Here is a 15956-nt window from a genome sequence, read left to right as displayed (position 1 = left end):
AATGTTCCTCAAAGTAGGAAACTCTCCCTGCTGCTTCTCTGGTTATCGGAACATGCAAGACATTACAAGGAGATATGGCTTTCAAGGAAACAGCTCTGAGCATGATCGTTATGGAATGGGGCGTTCCTACCGTGATTCTCCAAAAATAAGACACCGTCTTATATTTATTTTTCCTAAAGAAAAACCCACACGGTGGCTTATTTTCAGGGGATGTCTTATTTTTTTTATTATGTATGGTACAGTTTAACCTACAAGGTGAAACTGCCTATCACTATGGCTTATTTTTGGGGTATGGCTTATTTTCGGAGAAACACGGTATTTTCATTGGAGAAATGTTGGAGGGTATGCTTCAGCCAGCTTCACAAGGACTGCGGGGAGGACGTCAAATGGCCTTGCATATTACCAAGGTCCGCCCCTGGGCAAAGAATGCCAATAAGTCTTTTAAAAACCCAGCATTAATAATAATAATAATAATAATAATAATAATAATAATAATAATAATAAATTATTTGTACCGCCTATCTTGCTGGGTTTCCCCAGCCACTATGGGCAGGTTCCAACAAAGATTAAAAATACATTAAAATGTCACACATTAAAAACTTCCCTGAACAGAAACAAAGAAGAAAGCTGATCCAGCTACATTCTATGTGGCAAACAGGAACAGCACCACTTCTAGATGTACAAAACCCTCAACAAAATTAAGAGATTGAGATTCCAAATGATCTCATTATACAAAGCATTCTTTTGAGTGGTTCCAAAGGAGTAAAAACATACTAAAGTATTAAGAAGACTTGCAAAGGGTGCCAAAAGAGACCTATTTCATATACATGAAACATTAATCCATATTTAATAAAAATTCACATTGTGGTCTTATAAATGGAAGGGGTTATTATTTGACTAATAACACCAAGACATTTTTAATTGTGAATCTAGGGCAGGCATCCCCACACTGCGACCTTCCAGTCAATATGATTAATAATAATAATAATAATAATAATAATAATAATAATAATTTATTATTTATACCCCATCCATCTGGCTGGGCTTCCCCAGCCACTCTGGGCGGCTTCCAACAGAAAAATGAAATAAAATAATCTATTAAACATTAAAAGCCTCCCTAAACAGGGCTGCCTTCAGATGTCTTCTAAAAATCTGGTAGCTGTTTTTCTCTTTGACATCTGATGGGAGGGCGTTCCACAGGGCGGGCGCCACCACCGAGAAGGCCCTCTGCCTGCTTCCCTGTAACTTGGCTTCTCGCAGTGAGGGAACCACCAGAAGGCCCTTGGCACTGGAACTCAGTGTCCGGGCAGAGCGATGGGGGTGGAGACGCTCCTTCAGGTATACTGGACCGAGGCCAAAAACAAACGGAAAACCACCACAGAGTTCACCCTGCCCTTATCCTTACCCAAAACAAATCACAAGAGCCAAAACCACCACAAGGGTTGCAACTATATCAAGGTCATAAAAGGCCTGAAAGAAGAAAAAGGTCTTATTGATCCCTGCGCTGAAAGGGTAGCAACAAAGGTCAAAATGGACCATACCTTCTCCTACAAAGAAGTCCCTTGTGGCTTGTATGGCTAGTTCAGCTGCTTGTTGATGCAGTTGATAGTGCGGGGAGAGCCGGGGGTCAGTTGTCTCCTTGTTGATCCCCCCCGTGGTAGGGAACATTTCGGCCGGGTCATTCCTTCCGCCATGTCCACATTTGCCTAAAGAAAGAATATAGGAAAGAGAATGGAGGAGGCATAAGAGCCGGTGCGGTGTAATGGTTAGAATGTTGGACTGGGACCCGGGAGAGCAGGGTTCGAATCCTTACTCAGTCATGAAGCTCACTGGGTGACCTTGGACCAGCCACTGTCTCTCAGCCTAGCCTACCTCACAGGGTTGCTGTGAGAATGAAATGGGGAGGAGGATAACCATGTACACTATCTTGAGATCCTTGGAAAAATAAAGGTGATATATAAATGTGAATAATAATAATAATAATAATAATAATAATATATTATTTATACCCCGCCCATCTGGCTGGGTTTCCCCAGCCACTCTGGGCGGCTTACAACAGAAAAATGAGATAAAATAATCTATTAAACATTAAAAGCCTCCCTAAACAGGGCTGCCTTGAAGAAGAAGAAGAAGAAGAAGAAGAAGAAGAAGAAGAAGAAGAAGAAGAAGAAGAAGAAGAAGAAGAAGAATTGCTAAGCTGGATCAGAGCAATGGCTCATTTAAGTTAGGGAAACACAGTTGTGAGGGTCATCAGCTTCAGTTATGGGAACAAGGTGGACATTTTAGTCTTCACATCAGTGGTGGGGAATCTGTGGCTCTCCAGAAGTTGTTGCTGGACACAATCCTTGACCATTAGCCATGCTGACTGGGCGGCAAGCAAACTCCTTTCGCCAGGGAGTCACCACCGAGAAGTCCTTGTCTCTTAGTCAGCATGTAGGAGACATGCGATGAGCTCAGAAGTTGCCTTTCTTGTGTCCGCCTATCCCCCATGCCCTTTCCAACGGCATGAAAAGAAAACAACAACAACAAAAAGCCCAACAGTTGGCAGGAAATCCCAGTGACAATCGCTGGTCTTACCTTCTGGTTTACGCGTGCATGTTCTTGACAACTTGTACCCGCTTGTGAGCAGGTCATTCACTAGGATGTTTCCATCGCATACAAGCTGGTTGCTGTTAAACAGAGAACGTGGAAGTTGGTAAATGCACTGCTTAGAAATAAACTTACCATTTAGAGGGTGCTCCCCTTCTTTATGGACCATAAAGAAGGCTGATCGCCAAAGAATTGATGCTTTTGAATTCTGGTGCTGGAGGAGGCTCTTGAGAGTCCCATGGACTGCAAGAAGATCAAACCTATCCATTCTTAAGGAAATCAGCCCTGAGTGCTCCCTGGAAGGACAGATCGTGAAGCGGAGGCTCCAATACTTTGGCCACCTCATGAGAAGAGAAGAATCCTTGGAAAAGACCCTGATGTTGGGAAAGATTGAGGGCACTAGGAGAAGGGGACGACAGAGGACAAGATGGTTGGACAGTGTTCTCGAAGCTACGAACATGAGTTTGACCAAACTGCGGGAGGCAGTGGAAGACAGGAGTGCCTGGCGTGCTCTGGTCCATGGGGTCACGAAGAGTCGGACATGACTAAACGACTAAACAACAACAACAACAACAACCCCACTTACACAATTTTCACTTATGTGCGAGGGGCACTCTGAGGTGCTACGGAGGAACTCAAATCAGTGGCACTCCTGTGTTGTTTTCCGCCTGTACGGCCACAAAAGAACAGGCACTGGTTTCTCCTCCTCAACCATCAACCATGGGTGTGTGTTCTTACCTTGCATCTTTGCTGCAGTCGCGACAGGTTTCCTTAGAAGCGGGAGCAACAGGGAAAGCAGGACTAGCCGGATTTACTGTAGGGCAAACATAAGGGGAGAAAATAATAATCCTATTTTAGTCTTTGTACATACCATACATTCAAAGCACATGTGTGTCTCCCAACCAAAGAATATTGGGAACTGTAGTTTGCCAAGGGTGCTGGGAATGGGTACTGGGAGTTGTAGCTCCGCGGTGAGTAAACTACAGTTCTCAGGATTCTTTGGAGGGGGGGGGGGAGAATGTGCTTTAAATATATGGTGGGTACACAGCTTTAGACTCAGTTGAATTCCATGTAAACCTGACAATCGGCAGCTCAGGCAGGTTTAGGATGATTCTGTATGGTGATCTGAGAGCATGAGTGGAAAAAAGGGATGTCCGTTTTAAAAACCAGGTAGATTAAAAAAAAAATGCAAAAGGTGCTTTGGATAAGTCTTGCAGATCCCCACCGACTCTCTTGAACGTATTTGCCTAGTTTTGCATATGATCAAGCTCACTCATCTGGTCAAGGGCAAATAAAGTAATGAAAGAATGAAAAAAAAAGGAATTCTACCATAATTGCAATAAATTATTTTTAAACAAATGATCTATATAATAAAAAATACACAATTGGTGATATTTATATTAGGATGCAATGAAACCTTTCAAATGAGTTGATATTGGATTTCTTATATTGATTATGGATAGCATTGTTTGGGGACCTGGAATTCAAATGGATGAACCAGGGCGTGCTTCTATATTTCTTTGAAGTAATACAGTCGTACCTTGGTTGCCAAACGCCTTGGTACTCGTTCGTTGCAGCTCCCGAACGATCGAAACCCGGAACTGAGTGTTCCAGTTTTTGAACACTTTGTTGGAAGCCAAATGTCTGAAGGGGCTTCCGCGGCTTCCGATTGGCTGCAGGAGCTTCTTGCAGCTAATCGGAAGCTGTGCTTTGGTTTCCAAACGTTTTGGAAGTCGAACAGACTTCTGGAATGGCTTCCACTTGGCTTCCAAGGTACTGCTGTACTTCTTATTTTAACTTTGAAAACAAGAGAGAGTTTTGCAGATCCATTTTGACTTACAGAGGTGATCGTAAGTTCCACCTTTCCCCAGCTCAGGCCAGTTGGTGTTACTGTAGAATTGTTGAAGGATGTGCAGAGCTTGTCCAGCACTTTGTCGAGCCGATTCCAAAGCCGATGAGCTCACAGGTTCCTTCAGGCTAGTTAGCATGGAGTCCCTCAGATTTCGCATCTGCGTTATACCTGGGAGCAGATAACACAGGAGAACTTTTTATATCCCTGTTCCTCCTCTGAATTCCTCCTCCTCTAAACTGGAGAAATGTTGAGTCTCAAGCCTAACTGGAAGCCATGTACACTTCCCTTGAATGAATTTCTTCAGGGATTCTCTAGGTATGGTTAGATTCCAGCTCCCATGGCGCTGTGGTCTAAACCACTGAGCCTCTTGGGCTTGCTGATGAGAAGGTCAGTGGTTCGAATCCCTGCGATGGGCTGAGCTCCCGTTGCTCTGTCCCAGCTCCTGCCAACCTAACAGTTCAAAAGCACACCAGTGCAAGTAGATAAACAGGTACCACTGTGGCGGGGAGGTAAACGGCGTTTCTGTTGGATCTGGCTTCCATCACAGTGTCCCGTTGCACCAGAAGCGCTTTAGTCATGCTGGCCACATGACCCAGAAAGCTGTCTGCGGACAAACGCCAGCTCGCTCGGCCTGAAAGTGAGATGAGCGCCACAACCCCATAGTTGCCTTTGACTGGACTTAACTGTCCAGGGGTCCTTTACCTTTTTACCTGTGTTTTCATGTGTTAGAAGCCTCCCAGAGTGGTGGGGGGAACCCAGCCAGATGGGCAGGGTATCCTATATAGTAAAGCCCCTGTGTCTCTGCGTCCAGTCCCTATGTCCAGTCCCGCAGCGCACCTCAGGTAAGCACGCCGCCCCTCGCTCTCCCGCCTCGCCGCCCCGCGTCACTCCGCTGCAGCAGGGAGGTGGAAGAGGCAATCGCCACTCGGGACAGTGGGAGGAGGCGGAGGAGGGGCCGGTGGGCCTCAGGCGCTCGACGGAGGCGACGCCTGCGCGGTCCCAGGGCTTCCCCTCCGTTCCCACCCGGCTAGCGCCCGGTTACTGAATGGGCTGAATGACACTAGTAAATGATAAAATTGTTGTTGCTGCTGTTACTGGAGATGATGAGAATATCCAGCAACATCTGGAGGGCCAGAAGCTTCCTAACCTGAGTTAGGCAAACCAAATCTTCTGTAAGTAGTTGCTTGGTAAACCTGAAGAAGCGTCTTCACTTCCATCACTCAACCCGGACACTGAGTGGGCCTTCACAGTAGTGGCACCCTTGCTGTGGAATGCCCTCCCTTCAGATGTCAAGGAGATAAAGAACTACACAACTTTTAGAAGACATCTGAAGGCAGCCCTGTATAGGGAAGTTTTTAATGCTTGATGTTTAACTTGGTTTTTTGATATGCTGTAAGCCGCCCAGAGTGGCTGGTGGGTATAAACAACAACAACAACAACAACAACAACAACAACAACAACAACATACAGATAAACTAAGCATGAGCTCTAAAAATATGGACTGTTGTAGATAATGTGGCTAATTAAGTAGCCTTCACCTGTGCTAGCAAGCAGTTCAGTGTTTCTCTTAAAGCAACAACAGTTCCCCACATCACCCCAAACACAGCTCCATCCCCCTCCCCCCCAAGGCTCCCCCTTACTTGGGGCAATCTTTTCACAGTGGAAGAAGTAGTTACTGTATTCAGCATAGTTGACCTCCACTTGATTATTTGCAGAGATGAGTTCCTGTATGGCTTTGACTAATCGATTGGGAGAGACGTCAGCTGTGTGAGAAAAAAAGGGGACAGGTGTCAATAAAGCTTATTTATGTATGCTACAACTGCAGCCCGTGTTTCGTTCATAACTGCCAAGTCTCCCGTTTTTCGCGGGAAACCCTCGTTTTTAAAGCCGTTTCCCGCTGTTATCCCGAATGGCGAAATATCCCGTAATTCCCCCGGATTTTCAAAGCAGCTCCTGCTGGCCAGGGAAGCTCCTTCTGCCCATGTCTGGGCATGGGAAATCGGGCAGCGCCGACACCGGACGTTGCTTCTACGCATGTCTGGACATGCGTAGAAGCGACTTCTGGTGCTGCACCGCTGCTGATCTCATATTTTTCAATCCAGGAGTTGATGGGTATGGTTTCGTTAGCCCCCAAATGGAAAACGAGCAAGATCCCAACTAAAGAAGAATGACAATTTAAGTTGATGGAATATGCACAACTCGCAGACTTAACATAGAATAAGAAAACAAGAAGAACATACGTTTAAAGAAGATTGGAAAACGTTTATTGAATATATGGGAAATAATGGTGCACACGGCCGAAAACGCTGGCAGCATTAAGATAAATTCAACAGTGTAAACAAGTTTTGATGGATGCAATAACGGAATACTGAATGGTGTAGTTTTTGTAAAATATGCAGGGATTTATGATATGCAAAATGAACCATGGAAAGAGAAGAAGGGAAGCCATTGATATCTTAAGGATGTAAAACGAGTATTTTAAATTGTAAAATGGAAAATTTAATAAACAATTATATATAAAGAAAAAGAAAACAGGGACAGATGGCATGACTGATTGTCGAACCCTGAAATCCGTACATAAAAATGGAAGTGCTTTTAAAAAATAGCCCCAGCACTGACTTCTGCAAAAGCTGGGGTGGGCAAGCTCCTCCAGGCTGCATGTGAACCTCAGCCTAATTTCATGTGGGTGGTAAGGAGCTGCAGGGGGGGAGGGGGCGGCAGAGATATAGAAAAGAAGGAGCTGTGCAGGAATAGGTTGCGCAGAAGCAATCCTCTGCGAGGGCCGTGAGATCTAGTCTTCACCCTCCTGTTTTCCAAGCCTACCTTTGAAAAAGGCCCTGAACAGTTCGGTCGCCGTCAGCAATTTCATGTTTTCCAGCTCTCCTGGGGCCATGGGAGAGCTTCCGGGCAGTGGGTTCTTCTCCATGTAATGAGCAACAGCCCGCAGGACCCCTTGTTCCGTGATGTCGGCATCCGTGAAGACTGTCGAATCGATGCCGCCCGATTCGTGGTTGGGGAGGAATCCAGCCACGGTGCCCAGGCAGAGGAGCACAGTGATGCTCACGGGAAGCAACATGCTTTGCAGCAGGGACTGGGCACAGGGCAGGGAAGAGATCCTCTGCCTTCCTCTGAGCTCTGCCCGGTTAAATAGGTGAGCCTGCAGGAGGGAAATCCCCTACCTGTTCAGTCCATTTCCTCCTACGCATACAGCAGCCAGGCAAAGGATTCCAGGAAAAACCTCTCTCCCAAACCACAACCTCCCAGTTGAAACAAAATAAAAAAAATCCTTCCACTAGCACCTTAGAGACCAACTAAGTTTGTCATTGGTATGAGCTTTCGTGTGCATGCACACTTCTTCAGGTAAAAGGTGATACTTTACAGATAGTGATAGGTGAATCTGACGGTTTTGGTATCTCTCAGTTTTTCCGTTTCCCCCAGTCTTGAGTTCAGTTCTCTACCTTTCCACATCACCTTGCAAATATGTGTCGTTTTTGTTTTTAAAAAGTCACCATCATCATCATCATCATCATCATCATCATCATCATCATATATTTATACTCCACCTATCTGGCTGGGTTTCCCCAGCCAATCTGGGCAGCTCCCAACAGAATATTAAAAACACGATAAAACATCAAACATTAAAAACTTTCCTAAACAGGGCTGCCTTCAGATGTCTTCTAAAAGTCAGATAGTTGTTTATTTCCTTGACATCTGATGGGGGGGGGGCGTTCTACAGGGCGGGCACCACCAGTGAGAAGGCCCTCTGCCTGGTTCCCTGTAACTTGGCTTCTCGCAATGAGGGAACTGCCAGAAGGCCCTCAGAGCTGGATCTCAGTGTCCGGGCTGGACGATGGGGGTGGAGACGCTCCTTCAGGAATACTGACTTTCGGGGTTGGTGTGTTGTGCGACAAGCACACAGAGTGCAATGAGCTTGAGTGTATTTACAGAACACAGTGCATGATATTATGGGCTGTCCCCTGAGCCTGCTAGATGACATCGCAAGGGATCGTTGCCTTAGGAGAGTGAGAAAAATTCTCAGGAAAGATTCACACCCCAGCCAGCACCTCTTTAATCTTCTACCCTCGGGCAGGAGATATAGAAGTATAATCAACCGTACCAACAGGCTAAGAAACAGTTTCTATCCGTGGGCTGTTAGGCTGCTGAACGGAAAATAATATAGTGCAACTGACTTTCAGGGTTGGTGTGTTGTGCGACAAGCACGCAGAGTGCAACGGGATTCAGTGTTTGTGTGTGGGGAAGGGAGGCTCGGTTAATTTCATTGTACAGTGGTACCTCTACTTACAAATTTAATGCGTTCCAAACACACATTCGTAAGTGGAAAAAATCCCATAGGAATGCATTGGGAGAAAAAATTCGTAAGTTGAAGCAACCCTATCTAAAAATTCGTAAGTAGAAAAAATCCTATCTAAACCACATCCAAGATGGCGGACGGAGCTCCGTTCGTAAGTAGAAACATTCGTAAGTAGAGTTATTCGTAAGTAGAGGTACCACTGTACACAGGTTGTACATTGACAATAAAAGTATTATTATTATTATTATTATTATTATTATTATTATTATTATTAGTCTGAAATAGTATGGGAGAGCATACTGAAGCCATTTTGACTCTCCCAATGACCTCAGATATTCCAGTAAGGAAGGCATTTTTGAATAAGATGCTTCTAAGCAATTCTTTACCTTTACATTAGCAATTATTTACTTTTACATTGACTCTCCATTTTATGCTTTATTTGCTTCTCATATAAAGAACAGGTGCCTGCTAGGCTAATAGTGAATATAGACATATCAACACCCAACGGCAACACTGTGAGAAGAAAAGAGCCCTGTTCGATAGTTCAGCCTTCTGGTTATGCTTACAAAGATTTACTGGTTCTCCCAGTTTGCCGGTGAAGCATTCCCAGGTATGGGTTGTAAGGAATCAGAGGACCTTGCCGACTTCGTCTCAAATCCATTATCCTGCAAAATACTTCCTTTTCACTGAAGAGTTGCATTAATTGCCATTTTTGGTCAAAGTAGCTTTTTGCCTACGTAGCAGCCAAGCTACGCATTATGCTTAATGCACGTTGGTGTGCGATTTATGAGGAAGGATTGAGCCAGTCTCACTGCTTTTGGCAGCTGGCACCGGGCCTAATCCAGACCTTTCCACAGGTGAACGTTGGTGGAAACATATTAACATCCCTTTTAAAACCTAGCTCAGTATTGTTTACACACTGATTGGCATGGGGTCCTATAAAATGATATAGGAGAGCTATGCTACTACTTTTTTTTAAGTTAGGCTCCTAATGGCCTTAGTTGTGGACATGCGTTTGAAGTCAAGCTGCTGTGAATGGAACGGAGCAAAGTTGGGGTGGTCTGTGTCTTGCGGCAAATGAATACTGTACAACAAAGAACTGGCTGGTTGGTTAAAAACAATATGTGGAATTCAGTCTATACCTGTCCCAATCTTGCTTTTTGGTCCTGATTGTTTCCTTAAGATGGGGGGTGGGGGTGGGGTGGGGAGACTCCTTTCTGGCCAAAGAGCCAGATCTTTATCTCCCCCCCCCACCCCTGGCTTGCCAAAGTTGACAGGGGGCAGGGCCTTCTGCCTGTGGCATCTAGGGAACAATTCCTTTTGAAGCCTTGATTGTGGAGACTTTTAAAAGTCAACTGCGGGGCTTTTAAACAGCCCTTTGCAAACACCCTCATGCAGGAAAGTTTGTTGAGGGCTTTCAAACATCCACCTCCCTCCGTGGTTCTATTTCAAATGAGGTTTGGAGAATCATGGAAGGGGGACTTGTGCTTTCCTACTGTCCATCAGCTGATGGGGCGAGGGACACCTTCAAACAGCCTCCTGCAGAGGTTTAAAGGAGATGTTCAAGTGGAGACCTGAAGGTTTTCTCTCCACCATTCCTCACTGCTTCTGCCACTGTAAGAAGGGAGAGGGGGAAACATCTGCATTTTGAAATGTAGGCTTTCCCCCTTCTCTGAATGGTGGTGGCGGCAGCAGCAATGGGGTGGGGGGAGCCGTTCTCTGAAGCAGTGCTCCCTCCCCGTAAACAGCACTCCAATGTTTAAAAAGGGGTAGAGCAATTTGGCGAGGGATGCGGGTGGCGCTGTGGTCTAAACCACTGAGCCTAGGGCTTGCCGATCGGAAGGTCGGCGGTTCGAATCCCCGCGACGGAGTGAGCTCCCTTTGCTCGGCCTCAGCTCCTGCCAACCTAGCAGTTTGAAAGCACGCAGTGAAAGTAGATAAATAGGTACCGCTCTGGCGGGAAGGTAAACGGCGTTTCCGTGTGCTGCTCTAGTTTCGCCAGAAGCGGCTTAGTCATGCTGGCCACATGCCCCGGAAAAACTGCGGACTAATGTCGGCTCCCTCGGCAAGTAAAGCAAGATGAGCGCCGCAACCCCAGAGTCATCCGCGACTGGCCTTAACTATCAGGGGTGCTTTACCTTTTATCTTAGAGCGATTTGGCAAACTGCTTTAAGACTGTTTGCTTCATTTGAGCAAACTGGAGTGGAGGGGCCTTCGTAAAGCCTTTACAACAGTCTCTTTGAAGTAGCTCAGCAGATTTAACTCTGCTGCCTTGGCTGTGGGCAGGGCCGGCTCTAGGTAGACCCCCCGGTGGCGGGGTGAACCAGGGCGCTAGGCCGGTAGGCAGGGAAACCATGCTGCGCCCTGCGAGGGCGGGGGTGCCGGAGCGATCTCCGCCCCTCAGTGCCAGGGCGGCCAACCTGCTTGAGACAGCCCTGGCTGTGGGGGTCGGTCCTCTGCTGGGAACAGGAACCCGCAGCCAGTTCAAGATTAAACCCTGTCCTCTTGCCCATCAGCTGACATCACCAATGATGTCAGACGAAGGACGGGCAGTTGCGGTTTGAGGAAAATGGACTTGTGGGATACGTCCCTGCTGCCATTTGGTTGGAACGTTGCAGCATCCCATCAAAAAGTGCCCCGGGGCAAGGTAAATAAAAAGCACTGGTGTTCAAAAACCGGGTTTGCATTAGCTGAGTGATGGGCCTAAGTAATAGCTTAAGACTCTTGTTGTTTTAGCTTAAATGAGGTGACCTGATGAGCCATTTTGTCATCTCTCTCCTCCCCGCAGAGCCAGGAGCTTCTCCAGCAGCTTTAGTGCTTGCAGCGAGGGCTTAAGTGCCACCTCAGCTAGAAACATTTAACCACGTCTCATGTTTTCTTTCAACAAGAGGGCTTTGTGCATGCATAAACCCTCATTGGGAGGCTTTTGGGATTTGTTTATTTTACAACCAAGTAACATTTTTTCTACATATACCAAGGGTGTCTGGCAAAGAAACCCTTATTTGCTTTTAAAATACAGAATGGTGATATAATTATATGTGGGCACTCATTAAAAACGCAACGGTTTGCTTATTTTGCAGTTGCCTATTGTCGCGGTCACCCCGACCTGCGCAGCACCCCCGGACGTTTAACGGTCTATTGATGACTGTGCCAACGACAAGTGAAATACCTGCTGCCACCAACCAGTATTCTAACTGGCACTTGTCAATCACTTCAGACCAGGATGTTGTTTGAAATAAAAATACGTTGCTTTATTGTAGGTACATATGCGTAATGGTTTCAGTAATATTCTTATTAACATTCCATATAACAGATGTTTTCCTAAACCGGACTATTACCGCTGATTATAAATATTACAGGCCTAATACCGCTTGTTTGTTGTTTAGTCGTTTAGTCGTGTCCGACTCTTCATGACCCCATGGACCATAGCACGCCAGGCACTCCTGTCTTGCACTGCCTCCCGCAGTTTGGTCAAACTCATGTTCGTAGCTTCGAAAACACTGTCCAACCATCTCGTCCTCTGTCGTCCCCTTCTCCTAGCGCCCTCAATCTTTCCCAACATCAGGGTCTTTTCCAGGGAGTCTTCTCTTCTCATGAGGTGGCCAAAGTATTGGAGCCTCAGCTTCACGATCTGTCCTTCCAGTGAGCACTCAGGGCTGATTTCCTTAAGAACGGTAAAGTCATAATACCGCTAATACCGCTAAAGTCAACTAAATGTTTCTGTAAGTAAAAGCACTCAAACTATCTATCCTGACTTCTCAATAACTCACCACCTATGCCTCCCCTCAGTATTTAAACCAGCTCAATCTCTACCTCTCAACTAACAACCAACTGACTACCTGACCAACCGACTACCCCAACTGCCTCCAGGGGTGGGTTTTTATACCCAGCCAGGGCCCACTCCCTTGGGTTCTAACTGCTCTACTTTGTTAACCCTTACTAACCCGGCTTAATTCGATGCTGATCGCTACACCTATTTATCTGGTTGCATCAGTATTTCTCAAACTTGGGGCCCCGGCTGTTGTTGGACTACAACTCCCATCATCCCTAGCTAGCAGGGCAAGTGCTAATTTCTAGATGTCCGTCCGGATAGGTTCGCCTAAACAAAAATATTTTAAACAGGTGCCAAAAAGATACAGCAAAAGGGCCTAAAGGTAAAGATAAAGGTACCCCTGACCCTTAGGTCCAGTCGCTGACGACTCTGGGGTTGCGTGCTCATCTTGCTCTATAGGCCGAGGGAGCCGGCGTTTGTCCACAGACAGATTCCGGGTCAGGTGGCCAGCATAATAATAATAATAATAATAATAATAATAATAATAATAATAATTTATTATTTACACCCCGCCCATCTGGCTGGGTTTCCCCAGCAACTCTGGGCGGCTTCCAACAGAAAAATGAAATAATGCATGACTAAGCCGCTTCTGGTGAATCAGAGCAGCGCATGGAAACGCCGTTTACCTTCCCGCCGGAGCGGTACCTATTTATCTACTTGCACTTTGACGTGCTTTCGAACTGCTAGGTTGGCAGGAGCTGGGGCTGAGCAATGGGAGCTCACCCCACCGCGGGGATTCGAACTGTCGGCCTTCCAATCGGCAAGCCCTAGGCTCAGTGGTTTAGACCACAGCGACACCCGCGTCCCAGCAAAAGTGCCTACCAGATGTCAATACACGGGAAGTTCCAAACAGAATCAGTGGTCAGGGATGATGGGAATCGTAGTCCAGCTGGGGACCCAAGTTTGAGAAACCCTGTGTTAAATCCTATCCATCCATCCACTGCCACATGTCAGTGCTTGGCATACCTGCCAAGTTCCTGTCTGAGAAATAAGGGACCGGACCGGAAGTAGCAGAACGGAAGTAGCGCTGCCGCCATTTTGGAACTGGGCGGAGCATGCTCAGAAGCAACTTTGGATGCTGCTTTGCCCAGTTCCAAAATGGCCGCCGCGCCAGAAGTCGCACTGCAGCCATTTTGGAACTGGGCTGAGCTGCATCAAAAGTCGCTTCTGAGCATGCTCCGCCCAGTTCCAAAATGGCCGCCGTGCCAGAATAAACCGGGGAAAAACAAAAAAAATCCGTTTTTTCAGCTGGGAACAGCTGGAAAAACGGGGGTTTCCCAGGGGATATGGGAGACTTGGCAGCTATGGTGCTTGGAATGAACTAGTTTGATGTAATGAAGTTCACTGAATTAGTTCAAAAATCTCTGAACAACAGCTGAAAATAGTCCCCATAATTTCCAAGTGAACAGAGCATGAATAAAGATAATTTTGGGGGTAGAACATGATTAAAGTGTGTGTGTGTGTGTGTGTGTTTATGGACTCTTTGGGCCTTTAAGCTTCAACATCATAATTATTGGGGGGGGGGATATATTAAACAATTCAGTGGTCTATATGCTCCAGGAAATACTATGAAAGACGTTGCCTATCAGTTAAGGTGGGAAATCCTGGACACTGTAATAGGAATGGGTGAATCTGTCAATTTCAGTTTCTCGCTGTCTTTCATTTTTCTAGCCTTAAGATTGGTTCTACACATTCCCACCTCAGTCTGCAATTCACAGATCATTGTGAAAATTCGTCAGCATTTTTGTACTCCGTGCATCTTTGAAACTCAGTTTTGCTTAATATGGACATTTTTGAGGAGCAGTTTCCCCTAATGTAATATACTTTTGCCATTTATTCTCACTGCTATGCACAAATTTAAACAAACTGCGGCATTTTTGTGTCCAGTACAGTACTACCGGTAGGCTGGAGGACTGCATTTCAAACTTCAGAGAAGCGTGAATTTTGAAAGATGGCTGTGTTTCAGTTCGTGTATTGTTTCAAAAAGTATAACTGAGGTACTTTAAATGCTAAATTAATCACATTCCTCCCACCCCCTACAGTCAACTAATAGGGTTCTGACCTTTTGATCATGGCAGCAAGTTAAACGGCCTTGGCCCAGTATACCTGAAGGAGCATCTCCACCTCCATCGTTCAGCCCAGACACTGAGGTCTAGCTCCGAGGGTCTTCTGGCGGTTCCCTCACTGCGAGAAGCAAAGCTACAGGGAACCAGGCAGAGGGCCTTCTCGGTAGTGGCGCCCGCCCTGTGGAACGCCCTCCCATCAGATGTCAAAGAGATAAACAACTACCTGACATTTAGCAAACACCTGAAGGCAGCCCTGTTTAGGGAAGCTTTTAATGTGTGACATTTTAATGTATTTTAATCTTTGTTGGAAGCCGCCCAGAGTGACTGGGGAAACCCAGCCGGATGGGCTGGGTACAAATTATCATAGAATCATAGAGTTGGAAGAGACCACAAGGGCCATCCAGTCCAACCCCCTGCAAAGCAGGAAACTACTTCTTCTTCTTCTTCTTCTTCTTCTTCTTCTTCTTCTTCTTCTTCTTCTTCTTCTTCTTCTTCTTCTTCTTCTTCTTCTTCTTCTTCCTACTACTACTATACAACCCATTACCACTGAAATGTCAGTTTAGCTAAGCAAGATTGAGACAGACAGATGAAATGTCGCAGAACAAAATTGTTGATGGGACTGACACTCTGAAAGATCTCTACCACACACACACATTCGAATGCATGTTATGTCCTTCAGCAAAACTCTCAATAAACTGTGACGCTGCTGTTTTCATAATGTTTTGTTTCCTTTTTCTGCTTGATGAGCACGTATCTGTTCAGTGTTTTCTCTTCGTTTTTCTGTATTATTTAATAAATGTGATTTATTTAACAATGCTCCTCCCTGTTCTACCCTTTCCTTGTCTACCTGTATGTCCTCTCTTTTTTTTGTATTTGGTATTTAACTGTCATTTTATTGTTCTGCTTCCTGGATATAAGCCACTTTAATCCCCCTAAATTGCCCTCAGATTGTTGTGCAAAGCTTCATTATGATTATCTCTTTGCACCAGGTTTCTCCCTAGATAACCCCACTGGCTGTTCCATTTCTTTGCCACACTAGGCAGAGCAGCCTTTCCCAACCTGGCGTTATCCAGATATTTTGGACTACAATTCCCATCAGCCACTGTTAGCAAAGTCACTTAAGCCAGTGTTTCCCAACCTTGGGTCTCCAGCTGTTTTTGGACTACAGTTCCCATCATCCGTGACCACTGGTCTCGCTAGCTAGGGATGATGGGAGTTGTAGTCAAAAAACAGCTGGAGACCCAAGGTTGGGAAACACTGACTTAAGCTACACAGAGAGTCCAGGTAGAAAAGTCTCAATAACAT

General features: G+C 45.9%; 1 protein-coding gene across 1 annotated transcript in view; it reads right to left on the bottom strand.

Moving 5' to 3' along the window:
- Positions 1–7580, bottom strand: part of LOC118081047 (von Willebrand factor A domain-containing protein 7-like) — a 29008-nt gene extending 21428 nt beyond the window's left edge. The window contains exons 1-6 of the mRNA XM_088663496.1: positions 7265–7580; positions 6082–6204; positions 4430–4609; positions 3328–3403; positions 2578–2669; positions 1542–1706 (exon numbers count right to left, since the gene is read on the bottom strand). Of these exons, the coding sequence (XP_088519622.1) occupies positions 1542–1706; positions 2578–2669; positions 3328–3403; positions 4430–4609; positions 6082–6204; positions 7265–7517 (889 nt within the window). The 5' untranslated portion in view covers positions 7518–7580. The remainder of the gene's footprint in view (positions 1–1541; positions 1707–2577; positions 2670–3327; positions 3404–4429; positions 4610–6081; positions 6205–7264) is intronic.
- Between the last annotated feature and the right edge of the window lie 8376 nt (positions 7581–15956).

The sequence above is a fragment of the Zootoca vivipara genome, chromosome 2 (assembly GCF_965207765.1).
Source record: "Zootoca vivipara chromosome 2, rZooViv2.hap1.1, whole genome shotgun sequence".
Classification (NCBI taxonomy): domain Eukaryota; kingdom Metazoa; phylum Chordata; class Lepidosauria; order Squamata; family Lacertidae; genus Zootoca; species Zootoca vivipara.
This window is presented reverse-complemented; position numbering and strand designations above follow the sequence as displayed.